This window comes from Athene noctua, chromosome 5 (assembly GCF_965140245.1).
Source record: "Athene noctua chromosome 5, bAthNoc1.hap1.1, whole genome shotgun sequence".
Classification (NCBI taxonomy): Eukaryota; Metazoa; Chordata; class Aves; order Strigiformes; family Strigidae; genus Athene; species Athene noctua.
The window spans coordinates 58,675,383-58,698,525 of record NC_134041.1 but is presented as its reverse complement, the minus strand read 5'-3'; the positions used below and the strand labels follow the sequence as shown (position 1 = coordinate 58,698,525).

Below are 23,143 nucleotides of genomic sequence, written 5' to 3'. Positions count from 1 at the left end.
ATAACACATAAATAAAAATGTATTTCTTACTACCACAGCCTTTAGGGCATTAACAGACCTTAATGGCTCTGACCAGCCTCACCTGGAGCTCAGCCATGGCACTCCAGTCCCTGACGGCTTGTGATCCTGCCTCCTGGATGGACTTGGACCTGCACTGTAGGTAGCTGGTCTCCTGGATGGAGCCCTCTAGCATACATTGTAGCCTTCTCTCAAGTCCTGTCTCCGGCCCCGTCTCCTTGTGCTCCTGACTGGATTCCCTGAATAGTTCCTGGACCTGGGTTATTGCTTGCGAAGTCTGGGGCTGTCAGAGGATCCTGCTACCAACACCTGGCTCTGCCTGCTGGGCTCAGCCCCTGGGGATGGTGCCTGGCCAGGGAGGGTACTGCCCATGCTGGAGTCACCCCTGGCTCCCCTTACCACAATTCCAATTATATTAACCCCTTTTATTGGAAGGTTTAGCTCTGAGGGTTTATGGCCAGTTAGTAAGTGACTTAGATCTATTGCTAAATCTTTTTTACAAAAATTGTACAATACATCTAAGTACTGAAGAAAACACTAATACAAAATGTTAGGGATCTAGAAATTAAGTTATTCTCACAAATCTATGTTCATGATGAATCATTTTAAAATCATTACCAGTACACACAGAGAAATTCATTAAATACGATACTGAAGAGTCCAAACCTGATATAAAGCAAGAGTGTGTCCATATCTCTGGAGTGGCCCTTTGGATACAGGTACTACGTTCCATATACTGCTTTCCAAATTGTAGCTAGAAGAGAAAAAGGAAAGTAAATATTTTCTACTTGCAGAGAAATAGAGGTTTTTGTATGTTCAAACTAATATCTGTTTGGCAGACTTCATCAGTCACCATTTATCTGACATGGTAGTTTGTTAACAGCAGTAACACGATCACTTTTAACTGTTACAACAGTGTACTAACTTGTGATAGTGTACTAAATGTTCATCGAAAAACTGGAGCAGCAGTTTCAGGTACCCATCAACAAGCTCAGAAAATGGGACTGTAATAAAAATTACCAGACTTATAAGAAAATTATGAAACTGGGTTGCTGAGCTCACTGTTCTTCGCCACGTAAAAAACCCACCCCACTAAACTGCTCATGTCACAATCTTGCGCACATCTTTGAAGGCTTACTCTTGAGCACCCTCTCAGCTATATGATTGATTTTAACTTCCATTAAATTTTAATTAACTATGAATCTATTAATGCATCAACACACAATAGGATGGAAAAGGTAAAAAAATATAAATGACAGAAGTAGAAAACCACCAAAGATTATGGGATTTTAGATGACTGCAAACATGTGAAAGAAAACAAGAAGTAGACAAAAATAGGAGAAATGAACATGCTAATAAACATATCCTAACACTTGCATTTGCCACAGTAAGGGCCTCTACATACGTAAAAGTAAGCATCCAAATCATCGAGGTAATATTTACAGCTGCTTCAATTTTGTTTTCAGGAGGTGGTCAAATACACATACATACAAATTGTCTTAAAGAGAAATACAGGTTACATGCCTATCCCTACTGGCATGGCACCTACAGGCAAGGTCCATGCGTTACATACAAGTCTCCAATAATTATAAATTAACTTCAGTAATACAGATAGCATTCTAGATGTACTGTCTGAAAATACCAGCACATGGATTTCATTCCCTGTTTTATCAAAACATACATTTTTATGTTTTGTAGCAAACTATAGCAACAGTTTTCACAAAACTGAAGAAATTACATATTAGTATCACATATAGTTTGATGCTACCCATATTTTTCACTTTTATTTTTTTAAATCACAAGTTACAAGCAGAAGATAATTAATAAAGAACCATATAAATCTTTCTGTTAAATTGCAGTATAGAGGCTACCTCCCTGGTAAGATATGTTTTCTCTAGGCCACATCAGAAAGGATATGACAAAGAAGAAATCACTTACTTCAACACCATTTGGAATGAACTGTAGTTAAAAGTGTATCCACCAATCACCCACATAAATTTCCCGTGTAGAACTGCCTTATGGGAAGCCCGACCCACAGAAGGGCTGAATGGCTTTACGTTTGGTAGAATCCAGTAAGACTCCGTGGAAGGGACATTCAAAGAACAATCTGGACCTGTTTTGTAAACAAATGTGCAATTTGCACAATATGTTAGACAGGAATGTTAAAGCCAATAAAGCAGAACCAGGGGAGGCTTAATTACAGATGTCAGGATTGCTCATTCTGATAAAATAAAGTTTTATGTTTAACAGATGCTCAGCAAAAAAAATTGACAACAAGGGATGTCAGTCAAATTGAAAGCATTAGATTAGCTCAAATAATAATGATCCATTTCTGCATTCATCTCAGAAAACATATTGTATGAGTCACAAATTGAAAGAAAGGTATAATGCATCATATTTTTAGACAAGGTACAGGTCTAAAATGTGTAGCACAATAGACACTGCACGCTATCTCTGGAAAAGTATACTCTATTTGAACCAACCAGAATAAGCTTATATCAAAGCAAATAACATTACAGTAAATTAAGTTACAATATAGATTATATATATTAAGTCTCAAGAATAAATTTTTTTTTTTGCCAATGCCATTCTGCATCATCTTTCAATACTAAAATACACTGCAAAACACTTTATAAAAAGAATGATTTGAATATTTAAATTTATAAAATTTTATAGATCATTTTACAAAGCTACCAAAACCCACAACTATATATTATTTTGGAATGTATTTTAGCGAATAATTTTTGCTAAAAGTCAGCAAAATTTATCATTTTTAAGTTACAGGACTATTAAATTATGAACAGCAGAAATACTTAATTTTCATTTCTTCTGTAATAACCAAAATGTGATATTTTCATTATTAGCTTATGCTCTAGACGTTAGAAGAGCTTTAAAATCTTGTTATTTAAAATCTGAATATATTCAGAACTTTGCTAAAAAAAAAAAAAAGACAGCATATGCACTATTTGCCTCTTGTCAGTGACTGTAAATCATTACTGATTGGCTTTATTTCTAGATGGGGAACACTGAATTTTTAGGACACAATATGTTCCACTTTAAGTATTATCAATCACGGAATTGAAACTTTTGTCATCAGTGATGGCATACAGATGTTGTATGACAGCTAAATTATTTCTGTAATATGATGCTGATAGTATAAGCAATGTTATGTCCCTCTCAGCTTGCGTAAGCAATATAAATCCTCCCCCCAGGGTACTGGAAATTGCTAAAAACTAAAATAGTTAACGTCAGACTGGGCACAGCCTTCTTTGGAAACTCAGTGTAACATGCTAAAAAAAAACCCACCCCACACCACCAAAAAGCAAGCACACACACCCCACCCTACTCAGCATCCCAAATGTCACACATGACATCAACTTTTTGAAAAAGGTTCCGGTGAAGATGGAAAACTACTGGCCTGCTATGCTACTCCTACCAGACACATCAACAGAAACTGTAAGAATGGATAGAATTACTCAATAGATAGATAATTGCCATCTACTCTTAAAAATCTGTATAGTTTTCATAAAGATATGTCTTCCAAACCTATTAAAATTCTTTGAAGAAGTCAAGATGGCGTGATCCAATTAAGCAACTGACACGGATTTTCACAAGGCTCTTAAAATTCCTCACCAAAGACTCTGAAGGAAACTTTTATAGCAAGAGAAGGAAGGCCTGAGCATGTCTAAATAACTGACTGTAAGATACAGTACAAAAAAGCAGACAGGAGTAAATGGCCACTTCGTAAGGGAGGGAGGTCACCTGTGGAATCCCACAAGGATTTCTGCTGGTACCCAAAGTATTCAACATACACATTAATGATCCTTAAAAGTGGATGAGCAGTGGAGAAAGTTTGTTGACAAAGGTAATTACTTAAGGGCAGAAAGAATAAGATCGGGCTTTGAAGACAGACAGAACAAGTTCTTGTCTGACCATGTAACTGAGCAATAAAAGTACACATGAAATTCAATATAGATAAATTTAAAACTAAGCAAGCTATGTTTCAGATTTACTAAAAAGAAGATGGGCTCTTAAATAACTATCACTAGTGAAGTAGCAAAGTCTGATCTTAGGATAACTCATGAAAATATCACATCAACACTCAGCAATGATCAAAAACGCCAACCATGTTAGGAATAGAGAACACTGTTACCCCACTGTATAAATCAGTGGTGTGCCTACACTTAGAAAACTGTGTGCCCTACTCAAAAAGAAGGCAGATTAGAGCTGGAGACTGTTTACAGGAGAGCAGTAAGAATGTTCAAATGAATTGAATGACTTCTGTAATTGGAATTACCGAGTTGGCCAAGACTTTTTCCCTAGGAAAAATTTACAAGTGAATAATAAATGTCTATAAAATAACACAAAGAGGGTGGATATGAAGAGTCTACAATCTTTCTGAATAACTGAGATTTATCAAATGCAGCCTGAAGAAGCCACATTCAAAACAAAGAAGAGGAGGTAGTTCCTCATGCAAAATGTACCAGATCTCCTCAGCAAGGATGCTCTCCTGACAAAGGATGCTCTGGACACAGAGGTTTACACTGAGTCAAGGAGAGACTGAACAAGCAATTAGAAAAGAGATCTGCTGAAGTTTACCAAATCTAAATAAGTAATTTATATCAAATTCATAATTTTAAAATTGGGGGGGCAGAGATTACATTTTTCCAGTGTGTATTGTCATTTTTAGGGCAACTTGTTACAATTACTACTTATACACAACACTCAGGCATCTAATCTGTACCTAACCAGTTGTCAATTTTTCTTAGTACTTTATAGAAGAATGATGTCCACTTGTATCCAAATTACCTTCGACTCATTAAATGATTGAGAAACTCAATTCCCATTGTTCATTATGCTGTCTACCCAGAATAGATTAATGGTATTTGAATGAGGTCTAATGAGAGTATGAACAATTCAGTATATTATTTCTTATGCATTAATAATAGATACTGTAATAGAACTGTAACTTCAGCAAGGTTCTGATTTGGTAAATCACTGGAGGAAAAACTTCATTTGAATCTACAAGTGTCTAAAAATAAACAATTGAGTAAGTGTTATTTGACCAGGGAAGACTTTAAAATCATGAAAACAGTGTCTCCGGTCAGAAAGTGAAAAACATTTGTGTCTCTTACAGCTACCATTCTTGTGCAGAAATGTGGTGGTCAACAGTGTCCCCTAGTGGCAAATAAATATGAAAACACACGAACTGCTCGCATGTCAATCGATTTGAGATTTTCATTTCGGGAGACAGGGAACCGCAAGAATTCATATAGAAAATCCAAAATATATTTAGAATTACATTGACCGTATTAAAATGAGGGCAAGCAAAAAATTTGTATAAAAAGTTAGCAATGCAAAAATTTTAACAATACTGTTAAGTAGATCAGTGATTGAAAGAATGTCACAGATAACTTTTACAGCCTCAGTGCTTTGTTGCTGGTCTACACTGACCAGCTGGGAAGGTGAGCTAGAGAGGAGAAATACCATGTACCCAGGTCCTGTACTGGCATGGAGGAAGGACATATTCTAAGGAGACACACCTGAACTCAGGAGTTTGAAAGCAGCAGCTTTTCTTCAAAGAGCACATCGATATCCTGTGCACAATGCACTCATGCACCAAAGTGACATCAGTTAACATTGCCACCAGAAGAGACACCCCTGGCCTCCCCTCACTGCTTACTCCAGCTGTCATTGCTACTGGCACCAGTTTTCACATGGCTGCAGCATGAATGAGACGATGGAATGCATCCAGGTAGAAACTTCTCTTTTTAGCCAGGCTGGCATTTGTTTTGGATGTGTTCCCTTACGTGCTTCACCTTGCCCACATACACATGGTTGTGCCCACACAAGTAAGACTGCATGGCCAGGACTGCCTCTTCAGTGAAAAAATGTCATGGAGTTATCACAGTATCTATCAATCAGTACAAAAATGGAACATACAGCTGAAAAAACCCAAAGCAATAGAGTAATATGGACTTCTACTGATACATTACCTAAAACTCAAATGCTTTTGTGTGGCTATCGCCTTATAAAGGCAAGGTAAACATAAGACTGATATCATTTACAGATTTTTCCTACTTAAATACATATACCATGAAATATCAGCATTATTTCATCATAAATACATTTTCTCTTCAGAAACATCACATTCACTAAACACGTGCCTTTAGTGCAGAGAGCACTACAGCTGCAGAACAAAGATAATGAAAAATATGCTTTATTATTTTATTTTCAAATATGATTTTTCGCCATGTAAAATTGTATTTCTTTCTTATCTTTCTAACGTGTCACTCCATCCTCTGGAGGAAAAAAAAAAACCAAACCAAACACTTTAAAAACGGCAGACAACTTTATAAATGTGAATTGGGAGTCAATTACATTATCCTGAAAGGTAGGAAAAAAATTCTATAGGTTTAAAAAAGTGATTTACCCACACAACAGAAAAGAAAGAATCTAATTTTTATTTATTGAGGAGTTTCACAAACTGCCAAAGTAACAATTTGTTCTAGCACTTCAAGTCATAAGATCAATTTCCACCTAATGAGAAGACATCATCTACTGTCTTCAACCCTAATCTTTTCCTTTGGGATCACAGGAAAAAAAGTACAATATATTGAATATAAATGTCACAGTGCTGTTTTTCATACAATCTAATTAAAGCATTTAAATAGTTATTTATTCTCTATTTGATAGCTGACCATTTGAATTGAGAATGATTGAATTAGCATAATTTTTCAACACCACAAACCAAATACGACTATTGTCAAGTACCCAATAAAATCTTCATATGATAATGAATTTGAGATTATGAAAACTCTTTTTGAGAAAAGAGAATATATTTGAATATACTTGCAATAAAAATTCTATCGGAAGTTTCACCAAGCAGTAAATCACCTTTCTTACAGGAAGGTGATGAGATAGTAACTACGCAAAAATATGAAGTTGCTATGTAAATGAAAAGATAAATGTTGTTCAAGAATGGCTCGGCAGCATTCTGATAGTAGGTGTATAAATGTATGCCTACACTGCCATTGCACAGCTCCACAGCATCCACATGGGATGTAATTATATCCCCCCTCCTGCAAATAGTCTCGCTCCAAGTGAGACTTAGTGGCAGGCAGAGAGATCCTGGATAGGCCTTCGGCTAAAGCAGCATGGGGGCAAGCTGTGCCAGGACTCGGCCTCCTCAATGAATGAAACAGTCAGAAATCCTAATGCACACAAGCTGATGCAGTTCCTGAAACACCATCTGGTTGCTATTATTCAGTCCCATTTCCTTCCTCAGCCAGGAAGAGTGCATCACCCAAGGGCTCTCTAGCACCGGGGAATCTGCAGGGCCAGTCTGAGCAGACAAGCCAGAAGGTGCATACTACTCAACAGTGCCCTTTAACTGTTTGAATTCATGTCTCAAACTCAAGATCAACTAGGTTGGTACAGAAGGGCAAGGCCTGAAGCCATGGCAGTCTTTACTGGAAGCACATTGCATGGAAAGCTTTCCCAGTCTTTCATTACTGAGCACAATTATACTTTTTGGTAGATGCTGCCTAAGGTTTGTCATCTTAATAATAAACAAAAAGGTGTTTTGCTTCTTACTCTCTAAAAGAAAGGGGACTTTTCACATTAGCAGTAGCTGACAGTACCCACTGGATTACAGATTTTGAGACTCCATGCTAATGCCAGCAGAACATCAAGCTCTAATAGTTTTGCCAAATACTTTTCTAAAAGTTCACAGCATTAATCATCAAAAGCCTCCTTCCACTTTTCAAGTTAGATGTACCGATGCCACTTGACCACAATTTTTCTTCTACCAGTGTTGATATAGCTGGACTTAAAGAGCTAGTCTGTCTATGCACCCCACAAATGTTTATAAACAGCAATATTATTCTCTCCAACCTTCATTTTACTAGTTTAAATAAACTATGTTTTGTTAGTATCTTCCATAGCCCTGACCATCCTAATGGTTGTCCCTCTGAGCCTGTTTAAATTTGTATTCATGAAAGGGTAGTTACAAAAATTACATACTAACATTTCCATATATTTAACTGTAGATTCTGTGACTGATCATCCTACTAGTGCACTTGACATGTTACAGCCTATAATTCACAGAGTATATAAAATTAAGAACATTAATTAGTTCATATTCTAATTGAGATAAGCAGGTTTTCTCCCATGCCACCTTCCGTACTTCAATCCAAGATAAAACAAATTCTTAATATTCTTAGTCCTTAAATGTATGAATTTGCAGTTATACTGAAGTAATTACATCCCACACATTACTCTAACCCTTTTTTTCAGAATATTCTGGTCCTCCTTCATATTTAAAGGAACTCCTACCTTTGTATTACCAGATTTCATTAGCAGTCTTATGAGTAGATTATAAAAATTATGTAACAAGATCAGTCCCAAGATCAGTCTTTAAGTAGTACTGATCTCTTTCCATCCTAAGAAACTTGTTCAGTACACCCACTCACACTTCACAATTAGGAAGGTATGTTCCCTTTACTGTTCCCTTATGTAATCCCTGAGTGTTTCTTCAGCTTCTGTTATTTCCTATCATCAAACACTGAGGTTCAGGTAAAATATATTGCATTTTCTTGCCACCTTTCTTACAAACTATTTTAGTATGAACTCTATTTATAAATCCACATTTCAACTGTTTCACTATTCAATCATACCATATGTTGAATTATTTCTTTCCTCAAGTTATGGTCTAGAACTTAACACACTGCTGAAATCAAGCTAACAAGTTTTTGAGCTGCCTGAGTCTCTTTATATTGCTAAACAAAGGTGCTACAGATAATGAATTAAATTTAGTATCTTCTCTTATCAGGGAGATCAGCAATATCGATCCCCTTCTTGTGTTCAAGACATAGTACTGCATTTGTTCATTAGTTTAATCAAGTGCTTGCATGTTCCACCTTGCTACATTTATATGTATGCATTTTAAGTAAACATTTAGATGGTCATAGATTTATTTTAAATGGATTACAATTTCCATTAAAACTCACAAATAGCAGGAGACGGACTCCCTAAATCTCAGTGTAATTGCACATATAGAGCATTATCAACCACTTTAATGCGGCCAACTATTTATGGAGATTTATCCAACAAATTATACTAAACTTGCTTTCACTAATCATCAGATGACATCATAAAGGTATTTAAAACTGAAGTTGGCTCTTCATTTAACTGTGGTGTTGTTTCTTTTGAAATAAGGTTACTTAATTTTCTCACACAGAATTTTCAGATACTAAATTCCTAATTATGATATATTTTGTTTACAAATTGCACAAAGTCCTCCAAGGATGCTTGAAAAATATTTAAACTCAATTTGAACATGAAACTGAAGAACATCTTTCCAGTATATATGAACACTGTATATGCAAAATTTCCTTAGACAACTTCCATTTCTACAATACACATAATGAAATTTAAAAATATGGAGTGCAGAAAATGGATTTTAACTTAAAATTGGGGGAGGAAATGATTCCTTGTGTTTGTGGTTTTATGTGCACCTATAGTATTAATGCACATATATTTAACAGGACATCTCCCAGTTGAGAAACTGTAGTTTCTTCTGACTGAATTTTGGATAGGAGAAAACCTGAGAAGTAAAATCTAGACAAAGAGGACATTATCACAGGATGAACAGTTATAAAACACCTGCTTCCTTTTTCTTTTCAGAAACAGGTTTGTCCAAAGCAAATGTTACACCATAGGTCGCCTTCTCTGAAAATACATACTTGTATGCTTTCTGTTCAAGAACATCCAGGCACAACAGGCCAAAATGTCAGATTTCAGACTTCTCAGCATCTGTCAAAAGCTCTTTCCAGTCCTGCATTTCAACTGCCACTGCCTGAGCCTAAATCTCAAACTTCCTCCATTGGTTTCAATAAAACACCATCACACAAGCACAGCTTTGCTAAATCTCAGTATTGAGGAATAAGGCAGGCCAAACAAGAGAGTATGACCCCAAAGCCTTCCACTGAAGCAGTGGGAATGAACTCAACCCAGATTATCCTGAAAGGACTAACTGAAGTCAGCTGTGGACACACATTGACATAGTAGTTCTGACCATAATCAAGATGCTGTTAGAATAAATACCAAAATAATGAGCAAGACAAAACACTGAATTTTACACTGCAGTAGGCATAGCACTGCTTTTATATTTCCATTGTTTACTTTTCTCCTTACATAAAGGCTCATTTTTTCCCTAGAGAGATGTTGTAAAATTCAAGCTGCCTGAACTGCTAATAGATATATTTTAATGTTAATCAGAATCTGGTCTTCCACTACATCTCTATCTGCTAGGAGCAGATCTGCAGGGAGAAACAACTAACCATACACACTCTGGAATTTTTGCTGGTGTTTTAACTTTAGTCTATATCTGATCCCTAGGATTGAATGCTGTTTGTGACTGGTGTACATTATATGCAATCCTGGAGCTCATCTTCAAGCGTAGTTTCATCTAAAAGGACTGCAGTTACTGTGTTTTCAAACCACCTCACAATGCAGTCCAAAACAAAGTACACGTGGAGGATCAGATTTGCTTCAAAGGTACCCTACTGATCCTCTTAAAGAGGATCACCCTATAATTCCCCCCTAGCAGACCCCCTTTTTACTTGTAGTATTAATGTTCAGTGATCAAAGTACTAATAAAGTTTCTCTTAAATTCAACAGTTTTCAACTCTCTTTCCCACCTGAACCCAGTACAAAAGGTACCAGCACCAAGAGCATCCCCACATCACACTGGAAAGGGAGAGGAAGCATACTGTGCCTGCACAGGAGCTCTCATGGGGGGACTCCCACTAAGCATTAGTCACCACTAACTCCTTAGTCTCCCCATCACAATATTATTTCCTAGTGAGCATATCAATTTTCTGGCATGACTTGGGTTCTTGCCAGTATTTACATCCCTCCCTAAAGTGCTGATCCCCAACCTGGGCACTATAATCCAATGTTCTCTCTCAAATGCCTACCACAGAGAAAATGTCACTTCCTCTCTACTCAAAATTCCTCACATAGAAATTATTACCTACAGTAATTTGTAAGTCTTCTAACAAACGCTGCTTTCTAAGACAGCATTTCTTTTGCTGACACAGTCTTTGTTCCTAGACCGGTTTACGTTAAGTGATATTGACAATTTTCTAAATTATGATTTTGAACTGGGCGATTTATAGCTCTTAAAAATGAGACTAACTTTCTTTCTTTACCACACAGTGAGTCCAGGAAAAGTTATATGTAATCATTGAGATCTTTTATAAAATGTTGTTTAACATGACACCACTGGAAAAATCTCCAATTAAGCACTTGGCTTGGGCATATTTTACATGTAGCTATATTTTTAATTCCTTCTGTAAAACAGTTTTAACCTATTTAATATGTGGCAGGCTAATTATTCCCCTTACGTGGTATTAAATCAAGCTCCTTAAAGAAATCAAAGTACATTACTATCAACAAGATCCCCAATGCTACTTTTAAAAAGCATATAATGTATTCATAGTAGTTTGAAAGATTTTCAGCGTGTCCAGAGATAGTCTGCTTAACCCTTTTAAGAATGTGGAATTGTTTACAATCTTTCTAGTCATCCTGAATTTTTAAACCCATTACAGGAGTTAACTGTTTTGAAATATCCTCTGCTCATTTACAGCTTAAGACAGTTCAAGACAGTCTTCCTGGCATCAAAGAGGATTTGCTGTCTGTAAACACATTTTCATCAGAAGGTAGCATCTTTCTATAAACTATCTTTTTCAACTTCTTACGCGAGTCAAATAGTGCAAGCGGCACCACTTTTGTCTCAGCCAAGTCCTCATTTCTTTCTTATCTGTGTCAAGCAAAAGAGAGCAAATTGGTTGTTTTAAGGCATCTTTTTTCCCCTCCCTGAGTTACATCCCCAGCCTGTATCAGCAGACATCAATACATTCTGCTTGAGAATATCAAGACAGATCAACAAGAATGGGACAGCAGAATAGCATGTAGAACTCATAAAAGGAATCAATCCTCAGAGAAAACTTCATCCTCCTTTCTGTTGCCTCAATAATTTTAATTAACCAGATTTCAAGTAAATAATAAATTTTCTTCCTGTATGTACTTCTGAAACCAATCACCTCAGAAAAACGTTATTAAATATTATTAGCATTATTAAAAATAAATATTTTTAACAAAAAGTACCTTTAACAATGTTAAATGTACTTTTTGTTTTAAATAAAATTATTACTATTACTAGATTATTTGCTTTCCAAATAGAAACATTTTTATTGCCATGGCTTTATTCTATACTTGTATGACTAGGAGCTAACTACAAATATCTACAAGACCTTTCTTCCACAAAATAAACCTAATAACGAGAGGACCCTACTTTCTACTCAAAACAATTATTCTATCCCAAAGAATACTGTGTTCTCGTTTCTCAGAATACTGGTTTTAAATGTGAAATTTTCTTCAGAGATGCTTCTTCCACAGCATCCACAAGATGTCACCATTGTAAAAGAAAGAAACCCCACACATTGTAAAGTATTAAACACTTGTATATTCTGAACCATGGATTTTATTTATTGCACATCTCAGTCAATACAGTTCAGTGGGTTGGTTTTTTTTTTTAATTTAGGGAATAAACACACTCCAAAAACCCCACAAAACATGAAAAACAAAGCAAAAGTCAAGACCCTACTTAAGCCACTTGGTTTGAATTACCAAGCACAAGAAAAACCTCTGTGGACAGCAGGAGTAGTAAGACAAGTAGAAGCCTTTCTGATTCCAGCATTGCAAATAACCTACATAGGAAATACTGCCAGTTTAGAAACTATAGAGTGCATAGATGCAAATAAATAAATAACTAGAACAGAAGCAAGCAGTCTCCCAGAGAGCTTAAGGAAAGTTTGGTATTGGTTTGTACTTAATAAGGAAAAGCAATTATGTATCCAAGCCATCTCATCTGTCACTGAATTTAAGAAGAAAAAATTGAAATTATGTTGGTTCCAAGGAACAATGAAGCAAGTTATCTCTATATAATCCTACTCACTGTAGGAAAGAACAGAAAGCTAGTATGCCCAGAAAAGCTAGATGAAAAGAAGGTATTAACAGTGACAGTTAGACTTCTAGTTTTATTTTTTGCTCTAAACTTCTAATGAAGATCATAGCACTGTAAATGAAGGTATAGCCTAAAAAGTGTTTCTAAAGATTTGTGACTTTTCCCCATTTTGTACCCAGCAACTTGAAATTGCAAGGAATCAATGCACAAATAAAAGGGTGATATTCTTGCTGCAAGTTCTATTCACAACTTCCTTACAGCGATTGAGCTTTCAGGATTTTTTTTTGTGCACTACAATCACGAGAGGTTCTAAATGACTCAGTAACAAGTCTGCACTGTTTCCATTCAATGACCATATTGCTAACCCACTTCCTTTCTGCGGGTGCCCTGACTGCCTTTTAATGAACAACTTCATTAATTATTAAGAACAGAAATGTATTAAATCTCATGGTGTCTTTGGTCTAAGTGTGACAGCTAATAGGAGTAAAAAAAAAAAAGTCATTTCCTTTGACGTGCAAAAAGAAACAGCAATAAAACAAAAGTAGAGGCAGGAAGTAATGGGAAGAGGGCACATCAGCCAAGTAATTTGGAGGTGGTTTAATATTTCTTTTAAGAGAAAAATGGCAATTTCAATATATAGCACGCTTATCCAATTGAGACTTCTAATAGGAGCGGTAAATGATAAAAAGAAAAAATTCACAAACATCTGATGTAATTATAGCTAGTGAATTAAACACTTAGAATCTTAAGCAATCTTAAGGATTTAGGATTAAGATTTAGGATATTAGTAATAAGAAAATTATTTATGGTACGGGGAATAAAACTACAGCACATGCTCACAGTACATCCATTAATCCACTGTACGTGTCCACATAGACATTCTTGTATCATCGTAACAAGAGAGCTTACCTTCCTTTTTCATTGAGAGGCTATACATATAATACACAACGAAAAAACAGACAGTGAATACTTACCTCAGGAAGTACTCAAAATATGATGTAATGATGTGGCATTAAGAAAGGGTAGGAAAAAAAAAAATCAAATCTATCTAGACATTAAAGAAATTAATAAGTAGGAAATTAGGCTATGGAGGAACTTAGTCTTCAGTAGTGCTCACAACTCTTGAGTAATTCCTGCCATTATTTTTTCAAATTACCAATCCAGAAAGAAGAATGACCACCACAAGAAAGTTTAGGTCAGATATTTCCACAGTGTGTTCAGACAGAAAATAACAAAGCTGTGAGTCTTTTATGGTATTAAAATATGCAGAACTAGGTCCACATGGACGTTTACTCCAATCATTTTTTCATTAGTGTGTATTCATCAGATGCTAATGTGCATACTAGATGGGATGGATTAAAAGCAGATCTTTTTTAAAGATTAACTTGATTCCAAATAACAAAACCTTACCTTGCCAGCTATCATTGCAGACACACAGCTTCTCGCCTGTCAAATCACAGTACCCATGATCTGGACTGCCACAGTTGGCTTTACAGTATGGAATATCACAGGCTTCTCCTTTCCAGTACTTGTCACACTCACAATATACCCGGCTTGGTACAGACATACTGGTTGTACACTTTCCATGTTCTGAGCAGTTATTAGGACAAGAATTCATTCTGAAAAAAATATGCAAAATAAGGGAAATGACAAGCCAAGTGTTGATGAGAGTAGCTTTATCTGACAGTATTCCAACAGTATTTGTTAAAGTACCTTTTTTCCAGAAAAATTTCTATGTACTGATAAAACACAAGTTTAATGATGATTTTACAGGCAACTGAGCTGAAGAGGTGTTCATCCAAGCTTACATACAAAGTCTGTGACGCAGTCAGGATCAAACACCTTGTACTATAACAAGAATATTGACATTAAGTAGAAGGACAGGCCCTTCCTGGACAGATCACTGTATATTTTTTCCTATGTTCCAGTATCAGCACTCTAGTCAGTCCCTTCAAATGCTTATTATCTCTAGGAACATCCACAATGGAAGCAACTGTGAACCATAACCCTTAAAGTCTGCACCACAGGCACACAGTTAAAAGGTTTTCCTGAGCGGCTTTGGTCCATGCTATAATACAGCTTGTCTAACATCTGAGGGGAATAAAATCGGGAAAAAAAACGAGTCAGGAAGAAAATACAAGATGGCAAATAAACTGAAACTACTTACAGGTAGCACTTCATGCTTTGAATCCTTAATAATAGAGGCACCTTAACCTTGCCTCCTTAACTCTGCAGTCAGAGATGCAAAAAGATGAAAGATTAGGCTGAAAGAAGTCTGTGACTCTTATGGGAGTTAGCATTTCTGTGATACGCTCTACCAAGCACTGAGATCACAGGCAACAGGACTGCAAAATTATGTAAACTGATTCCAGAAATGCAGGCAACTCCTTGGAGGTGAGGAGGGATGGAGGACATTGATGTGGGTCCAAGAGTTTCCAAGAACAGAATTTCAGGCAGTATGCACCTGATGAAGTCCAAAAAGGATTCAAAACATTTTTTGATTACTTGGGTTGGATTGAAATTCAGAATAAACTGTTACTACAAACCCCTGATAATACAGATTGCTCCCTGTAGATATGAGAGCTAGATACTGTTCATAGCCTTCCTTGTTCTTACCAAAGGAAGAAGGAACTGAAAAAGTTAGTGAGGAATTGTTCAAGTCTGGCCTTTGGCCAAATGTATTTGTGGTAGGACAGTCAGTAGACATGATTTCATTTTCTGAAGACTCACACCTCAGAGGATTGATTCTGTTACATCACCAAAAAAGAAAATTTTGAACTGAAAGCATCCTGTGGGTGTTGCCTTGTAACACAAACGGCATTAAAACCACACTGATATATATTAACTGCTCTGTACCATAGGAGTGAGGAACCTCTCCCTCTGACTTTACCAGGAGGGTGTTCTGTGTGAAGGCGAACATTTAAGTCTTTCCAGCAATAGAAGTATCAGTTTAAAAGTAGACATATTCCCATTCCAACAGGTTCGTTAAGGATTCAAACAGAACGAGGAAAAACTGGATCAGCAGAGTTGGAAGCAGGTTACCTTCCAAGGAACACAAAATTTACTCAGAGAATTCTGAAGCAACTACTGTTGTTCGCAACTAACATGGCATTTTAGTCACAGATATTGTGCTAATTGTGCTACTGTCTTCCCCAAAATAACAGAATACAAGTGGTCCATCGAGATGAAGTCAAAGATTAAGTTAAAAACTGCTTTGAGGTTACCAAACCAAGGAAGAGGAGGGTTAACAGAAGTGACAGAAAAAAGTTAATGCAGCCATAAATAACAATCATAGGTACTTCTTTTATCATAAAGAAAGTTACCGTTGGATTATTAAAAAAATTACAAGTATCCATTGCAAGAGAAAACAGAAGAACAGAGTACCTAAAACTGTGAGTTTTATATGTAATGGAATTAAAAACTGGCAGGTTTTTTTCATTTCTTTTAAATCTTCCAAATAATTAGGTAATGATATGTAGCATGCACCACATTACCAAGTTATAAAAGAATGCAGAGTACTTACACTCATTTCTTAAGACTACCATGTCATATTGCCATTTGATCCCAAGACAAACACAAACGTGCAATAAAAGCCTCAGGAATAACTGAAAAAATGTATCTAATTACAGTAGAGAAGTCTGCCAAGTGATTGCATTTTACTGATGTCAACTGACAAAAATTAAAAATACACAGTCTTCTAGAGTGTCATTTCCAATACAACATACTTAGTGAGATTTCCCAAACTCTGAACAGCTATTTATTATCTGGTAAAAGGTAGGCAAACCGCTACCAATTATAGAACCAACCTTTCTATAGAAAATTTAATAAAGACCTCTGTCAAGGGTAGAGCTATGGTCAGAGGCACAAACAGGAATTTTAAATTAATGAAGAATATGACAAAAATATTACATGTACATTCACGTTTGATGTGCAGTGCTGGCCACCACATACCAAATATTGGTATTTCAGAATCTGAATTAATTGAAAGGAACAAAAATATCTTCAATCATGGGAAAACTATCACGTGAAAAACAGGTCCGACAGGACCAAGCAATCCCTCATTGAACTAAAGTATCCAGTATAAAGAGACATCACATTATGTGTCACAATCATGTCCCAACTGAGACAGAAGTTGCAATCAACAGCTGGTGCATGTAAGAAGGAAGAGACTCAGGTCCATTGAATGCATCTTTAGAGCTGCTGACACAGAAAAGCAGACTGGAGGAAAGCAAGCATAGTAATATCAGATTAGACTGCCATCAGAGAAACTAAAAGACAGACAGTGCAGATAAGAACTATGAAGGCAGAATTCAGACTGAGATGGGCAACAGGAGGGAAAAGTACCCAAGAAGTAAAGAAGAAATGGAATAAAACCCTCGCGGCTGGCACAGAAATGAAAGTAGGCTGTTTCAAAAGACATAGAAGTCCATTCAGGAGGAAAAAAAAATATCAAGCAACAGACGATTCTAGTACAAGAAAAGGGAATTGATATGACAGTAGATATAACCTCCCTTCTATTCCATGAGACAACTACATGTGTCAGATAAATACTGGAAGGGATGCATTCTAGTTCCATATGGCACAGGAAAAACACACTCTTGGAATGGCCATGTGGCTTCACTCAGAACATATTTATCTCATTTTCTTTTTCTTTTTTTTTTTTTTAAACTAGTACCTTAATGATAACCCAATTACAACCCCAGCTTCTTGTTTTTTGAAACATACCACAAAGTATAATGCTAAGATTATTAATAAAATCAATAGATAAACACTTTCCCTGGGTTTGTCATTCTCCTGAAAGAAATGATAGGCTAATTAACAAAGTAATTACTTATTAAAATATACTTACGAGTAAAAAATGTTAAAACCCGTTAGGTTATAAGCAGCATCACTAAAAAAGTGTAGCAATGCATAGCCAGATGTAGTAACTACTTCCGGAACAGTTTCATTTCCACGTACTTCAGGGACTATTAGACCACTGGAAAAGAAAATGATGTTTTTAATCAGTCTTTCGGAGAGGAAACAAAATAGGAAAATATGTTAGCTATTCTGGTTGTTAATTATATAGATAACTCATAAATCTCATTTAAATACTTCTTTCAAAAAACAAATAATAAAAAGTGTATAAAACTTGCCCATATCTCTGCAAGGTAAGGTAGGGTATTCCAGGAAAACAAAGCAAAACACCTCCTCCCTCGCACAGTAATGCAAAATTACATATTAGATTATTCTGAGGGTGCAAGCACCATGAGTATAATTTTTAAAATTTATTTTAACTTTGAAAAAATACATATATCCTTCAGATAGGTGCTTAACACTCACTGTCTATCAGCATAAATTTTATTTCCACTTAATATTTGCATCTTTAGAAATTTATCTTATTAAATCATTTCAAACCTGGAAAGTATGATAATTAAGTAATCTCCATGAAAAGGCAATTTTCAATGAAAATTAAAATACTTTTTTAAACTTCAGAAAGATGTTAAAGGTACCAGTCTTATATGAAGACTGGAGTAGGAAAAAAAGCAATATATAAAAATACTGAGAAAAAGGATCAAAAAGTGCCACATCACAAATATAAATTAAAAGGTATAAGAATCCTAAGTAAAAAAACTGACAATCAATAAACTGAAAGACATTTGAAGTAAAGAACACAGGAAGAGCAACCTTTCTTTCATTCCATTTATGCTGCAATTCAGGTACTGAATAATAGCCAGACACATTTAACAACTACAAGTTTGGGGGGTAAAAAAGAAAACCACCAAGCAATTATGTAACAAATTCAGAAGAGTTAGCAGAGGTGGTGTAGATTGCTGTAGCTGGGCAGGAAGGAGGAATGACCTGAGAGTAGTTCCCTTAGGGGAAAACACTATCATTTACGTAATCAGTATTTCCTAAACATCAGCAGCATAATCAGTATTTCTTAACAGAAAATGAAGTACAGTTTCTGCCCCACAGACCGTGTGTGTATATATGCATGGGGGGCTGGTTTTGGGTTTTTTTAATATAGCTTTGTACTCAATGGATATCCAAAGAATAAATTTTTACTGACTTCAGAGGATTAGGATCCTGTGCCTTCTCTCTAATAAACTATAGCCCCCTTGCATAGCATTCTTTCTGGAATGTTTCCCAAAATTTTAACAGAAAGGTAGAGAAAGTCTCTAATGTTTTTTTTTTTCCCCCCCTACAAACCAAAAATGTCCATACATGACTACTTGGACTAAAAGGCTAATAGATACACTCACCTAAATACAGCTATTAAAGGTGCATATATTGAATCTCCATCATATACATACATATGGTCCCAACTACATTCTGTGGCAAAGTGATTAAATCTTAATCTTAGTATTGCATTTGGGCTGAAAAAAAAACAAACACACCAAACATTAATATAAAAAATTATTTACAGAAATACTGAGCTTGTAAGATAAAGAAATTACAGCAAAATTGATCATGACAGCATAACTATTAATACATTTTGAGTACTAACTAAATATTTCAAACAGTTAAATAACAAAATTCAGGGAGAGCAAATATTGCAATTTATCTTAGAAAACTTTAAAAATAACATCTTCAGTCCAAATCTAATAATCCTTAAAATTAACAAGAGACTTAAATTCACCAGGTTTTATCAGTATTCAAAACCATGAATTCAGAGAATTGAAAGTATCCCATTTCAGTATGGGAATTCAACATGCTTTACTTTACAGTGTCAGGACTATGAGGTTTAAGTTTTTCAAGACAAATCACCTACACATCTTCACTTCCTCATTTCAATAATATATCAGTTATTGAAAATAAAAATCTTAACATAAAAATTTAAAATAGCAAGCAATATTAGTGCAAGATATAATTTCCCCCAACACCTGAGAATCAGATTTTACCACTTTTTGGTAGAGATCCAAATGAGGACTGTAAGATTTCTGAAAGGGGAATTTTCTCATATGACCAAATTAGCAGACTCCTAAATACATTCCATGCAACATGCTGATTATTTTCTTTTATTTCACTTTAGGTTTTTTTCCCCCCCACTGACAGGCCTGGATGCAGTTTGTCAGTTTGGAAAACATATGGGGTTTTTTTGTGAGAGATCATTTGGAAAGAGATCTTTGTTCATTTTTTAAGAGGGAGTATTTTATACATATGTGACTTCCTTGTGTGTTGACATTTTGCACTATGTTACTGGGTTGCATTACTCTTCCACATATTGTACAGCATATTGTTTCCTCCAGCTACCCACTCCACCATCTCCTGCAAAGAGGAGGAACAGAGTGAAGACCAACTTCAAAGCAGAGTTTGCGTACAGTCCTGAGGCATGTTTCCACTTTAGCCTAGTGTAGTGCAGTGCAAATATTCCTGAGCTAGCTCGGGTAAAAAGAGAAGTCTAACTATATAAGAAAGATATTCAGCCATAGCCTAATCACCCAATCCTGCTTAAAGACATTTCTACTTGAATGATTTTGCAAACTACTCATAACTTCATTGCTGTTGTGTTTAAATTACTATCTGCATATGAGCAGACCAAAATTAGATCATAGTTCATTACTGAAGTGCAGTGACAAAGATGACATCTAATGTAATTGAGATCATGACCATATGGAAAAACAGAAGGGTGTAATTTTCTTCTGGAATATTAGTAGAACTTAGACTCAACTACATTCTTCAGCAAAATCCTGACCCATAGCCTTGGGGAAAAGAATCCCACTGAAGTTTAACAAATTCGTGCCTTTGACAGTTAGCCATACTACTGCACGTGTCTCAATATTTCTTTGTGTGGGTCTGTGTGGTTCTGTGCTACATAAACTGAAAAAAATAGCAACAAATATGAAATATCTGAACTATATAAACTACAAGCACAATATGATTTTAAAATTAAGTTCGTGAGGAAAAATCAGATTTCAAAAGAAAATACTTTATAGAAGCACTAACTTTTGAGCCACACAACAAAAATTATCATTAGAGTGGAAGCATTCTGTACTTGGAGCCATTCCTGATTTATCACTGATATGAGTTAATTAAGATAAATAAGACAATGACTTAAATAATAGGATTCTGTAATCACATTTGGAACTTATGTAAAGGTACTCAAACAGGCAACATATTTATCACAGGGTTTTGAGAGCTTGCAGCACTGGCCAAATTCCAATGTCAGCCTAACTTTTGCCAGCAATTTGAACAGGAATGGAATCTGGCCAACTGAGCGGTGCTGAAAATCCTACTTCAACTTTTTAATCTCTATAACATTTAAACAAAAACCCCTAAAACTGTTTATATTGTATCCAGATGCAGTTTCTACTTGAGAAGTTCTTTAGATCTCTAGAATACACAGTAACAAACTGTCAAAAATTTTAAGCATGAAAATAAATACTTACTATCCTTCAATTAACCATGTACATTTAGTTTTATATTTATAATTTATTGGTCCATCTGTTAAATATCCAGAAGGTTCTGTTAGCCTACAAGAGAAAAAACAGTGCCATAGTAAACCAGAGACAGCACAACAGAATACACATCATCAACATACCAATAGATTCTTCCGGGATGGAAATAAATGTTAGGTTAACGGTTGGTCTGGATGATATTCAACGTCTTTTCCAACCTAGACAATTCTGAGATTCTGTGAAGTCTAGGGGTAGAGGAAAGTGTCGAGTCTCTCTTTGTATTTCTTGTCACACTATTTTTACTCATAAAAACTAGAATCCTGATTATTCCATATCATTGATTTTCTTTCTTCCCCTAGGCAATCACAAGATTTCTAATTTTTTTAGTTCAGTAGCAAGCAAATACTACACATAGTTCAAATTATCCTTCACATAAAATGGATCCAAGCCAATGTAAAGGGTTTTTTTTGTTTAAAGGTATTTTGGTTTGTTTGTTTCTTTCTTTTGCCATTGTTTTACATCTTACTTCTGAAATTAGATCACAGCAGCAGTAGGAAAACCGTTCTAGATCAAAAGAAATTAAGGTATAAATTATAAATTTAAATAACCATATCTGCCAGCCTGTCCCTCTCTTATTCCTGGTCAGCGATTAGACATGGGAAAGCAGAACAACCCTGGAATACACAGAAATTAAATAAAATGCATATGAAGAGCTGTAAAAGGTCAGACAAAAATGCTGACGTACCCCAGTACCCTGTCTCCGACAGTGACCTACAGTGGATACCCACAAAAGCATTTAAATCCCTACAGGTACTCCCCACAGAGTTATACGAACTTCAACTTGCAGCTCGGGGACATTCTCAGCCAGAGGTTGTGCCTTTGTATTGGCTTCAGGTAAATGTTTCTCCTAGGAGTTTGCCCATGTAAGCTCATGTAAACTTGCAGCATCTAGAACCTCCTGCAGGAATAATTTCCACATATATATGAAGAGACATCTCGAGTGTTTTTGTCCTGAGCCTACCTCTTGGCAACTTCATCTGACATTCTTAGGTCTAGTATTGGATGAGATGAACAACAGTACCCTGTTCACATGCTTTATCCCACTCAAAAATGTAATAGCCTGTGTTGTTTCCCTCCCTTCACTCCATGGTCCCTTTTCCAACCTGAGAAATCCTTGCTCATTTTAGTAGTTTATCATACGGAATAACTATATTTAATCATTCCCACACCAAGTATTTAATATATCTTTTCTAGTCTCCTATATTCTTTCTGAGATCAACACAGATTAGCATATCATATTCAAGATGTAAGTGCACCATAAATGTGTACAGCAGCATAATAATGATTTCCACTTTGTTCTCTATTCCCATCCTAACATTTTATTTGCTCTTTCAATAATTGCTATGCTGACATTTTAAACACAACTAGCTGCTATAACTCTTTTCTGAGTGATGATAGTTCAAGATTCATTACATATAGAAATTCATTTAATGTAGAAATGGAATCTTTTTCCTCTGTTCATATATATTACTTCAATTAATCTATACAGAGTGATAAAATAGCAGATGAAATTCAATAATCTTTTACCATAAAAGCTTTCTGAAAGAGCTCAGTATCTTCAGCACACTAGCTTCACTATTTACCCCATTTTTCTGTATCTTTTACAATAATATTCTGCAGTTCATGCGTTAACACACATCTCTGGTGACCT

General features: G+C 35.7%; 1 protein-coding gene across 9 annotated transcripts in view; it reads right to left on the bottom strand.

The window, feature by feature from the left end:
- The window catches only part of ATRNL1 (attractin like 1), a 520,660-nt gene that overhangs the window by 455,005 nt on the left and 42,512 nt on the right, over window positions 1-23,143 (bottom strand). For all 9 annotated transcript variants that reach the window (XM_074907807.1, XM_074907805.1, XM_074907804.1 and 6 more), the window contains exons 2-7: window positions 21,424-21,507; window positions 19,297-19,410; window positions 17,901-18,029; window positions 14,462-14,670; window positions 1,957-2,131; window positions 685-772 (exon numbers count right to left, since the gene is read on the bottom strand). In XM_074907807.1, coding sequence (XP_074763908.1) covers window positions 685-772; window positions 1,957-2,131; window positions 14,462-14,670; window positions 17,901-18,029; window positions 19,297-19,410; window positions 21,424-21,507 — 799 coding nt within the window. The remainder of the gene's footprint in view (window positions 1-684; window positions 773-1,956; window positions 2,132-14,461; window positions 14,671-17,900; window positions 18,030-19,296; window positions 19,411-21,423; window positions 21,508-23,143) is intronic.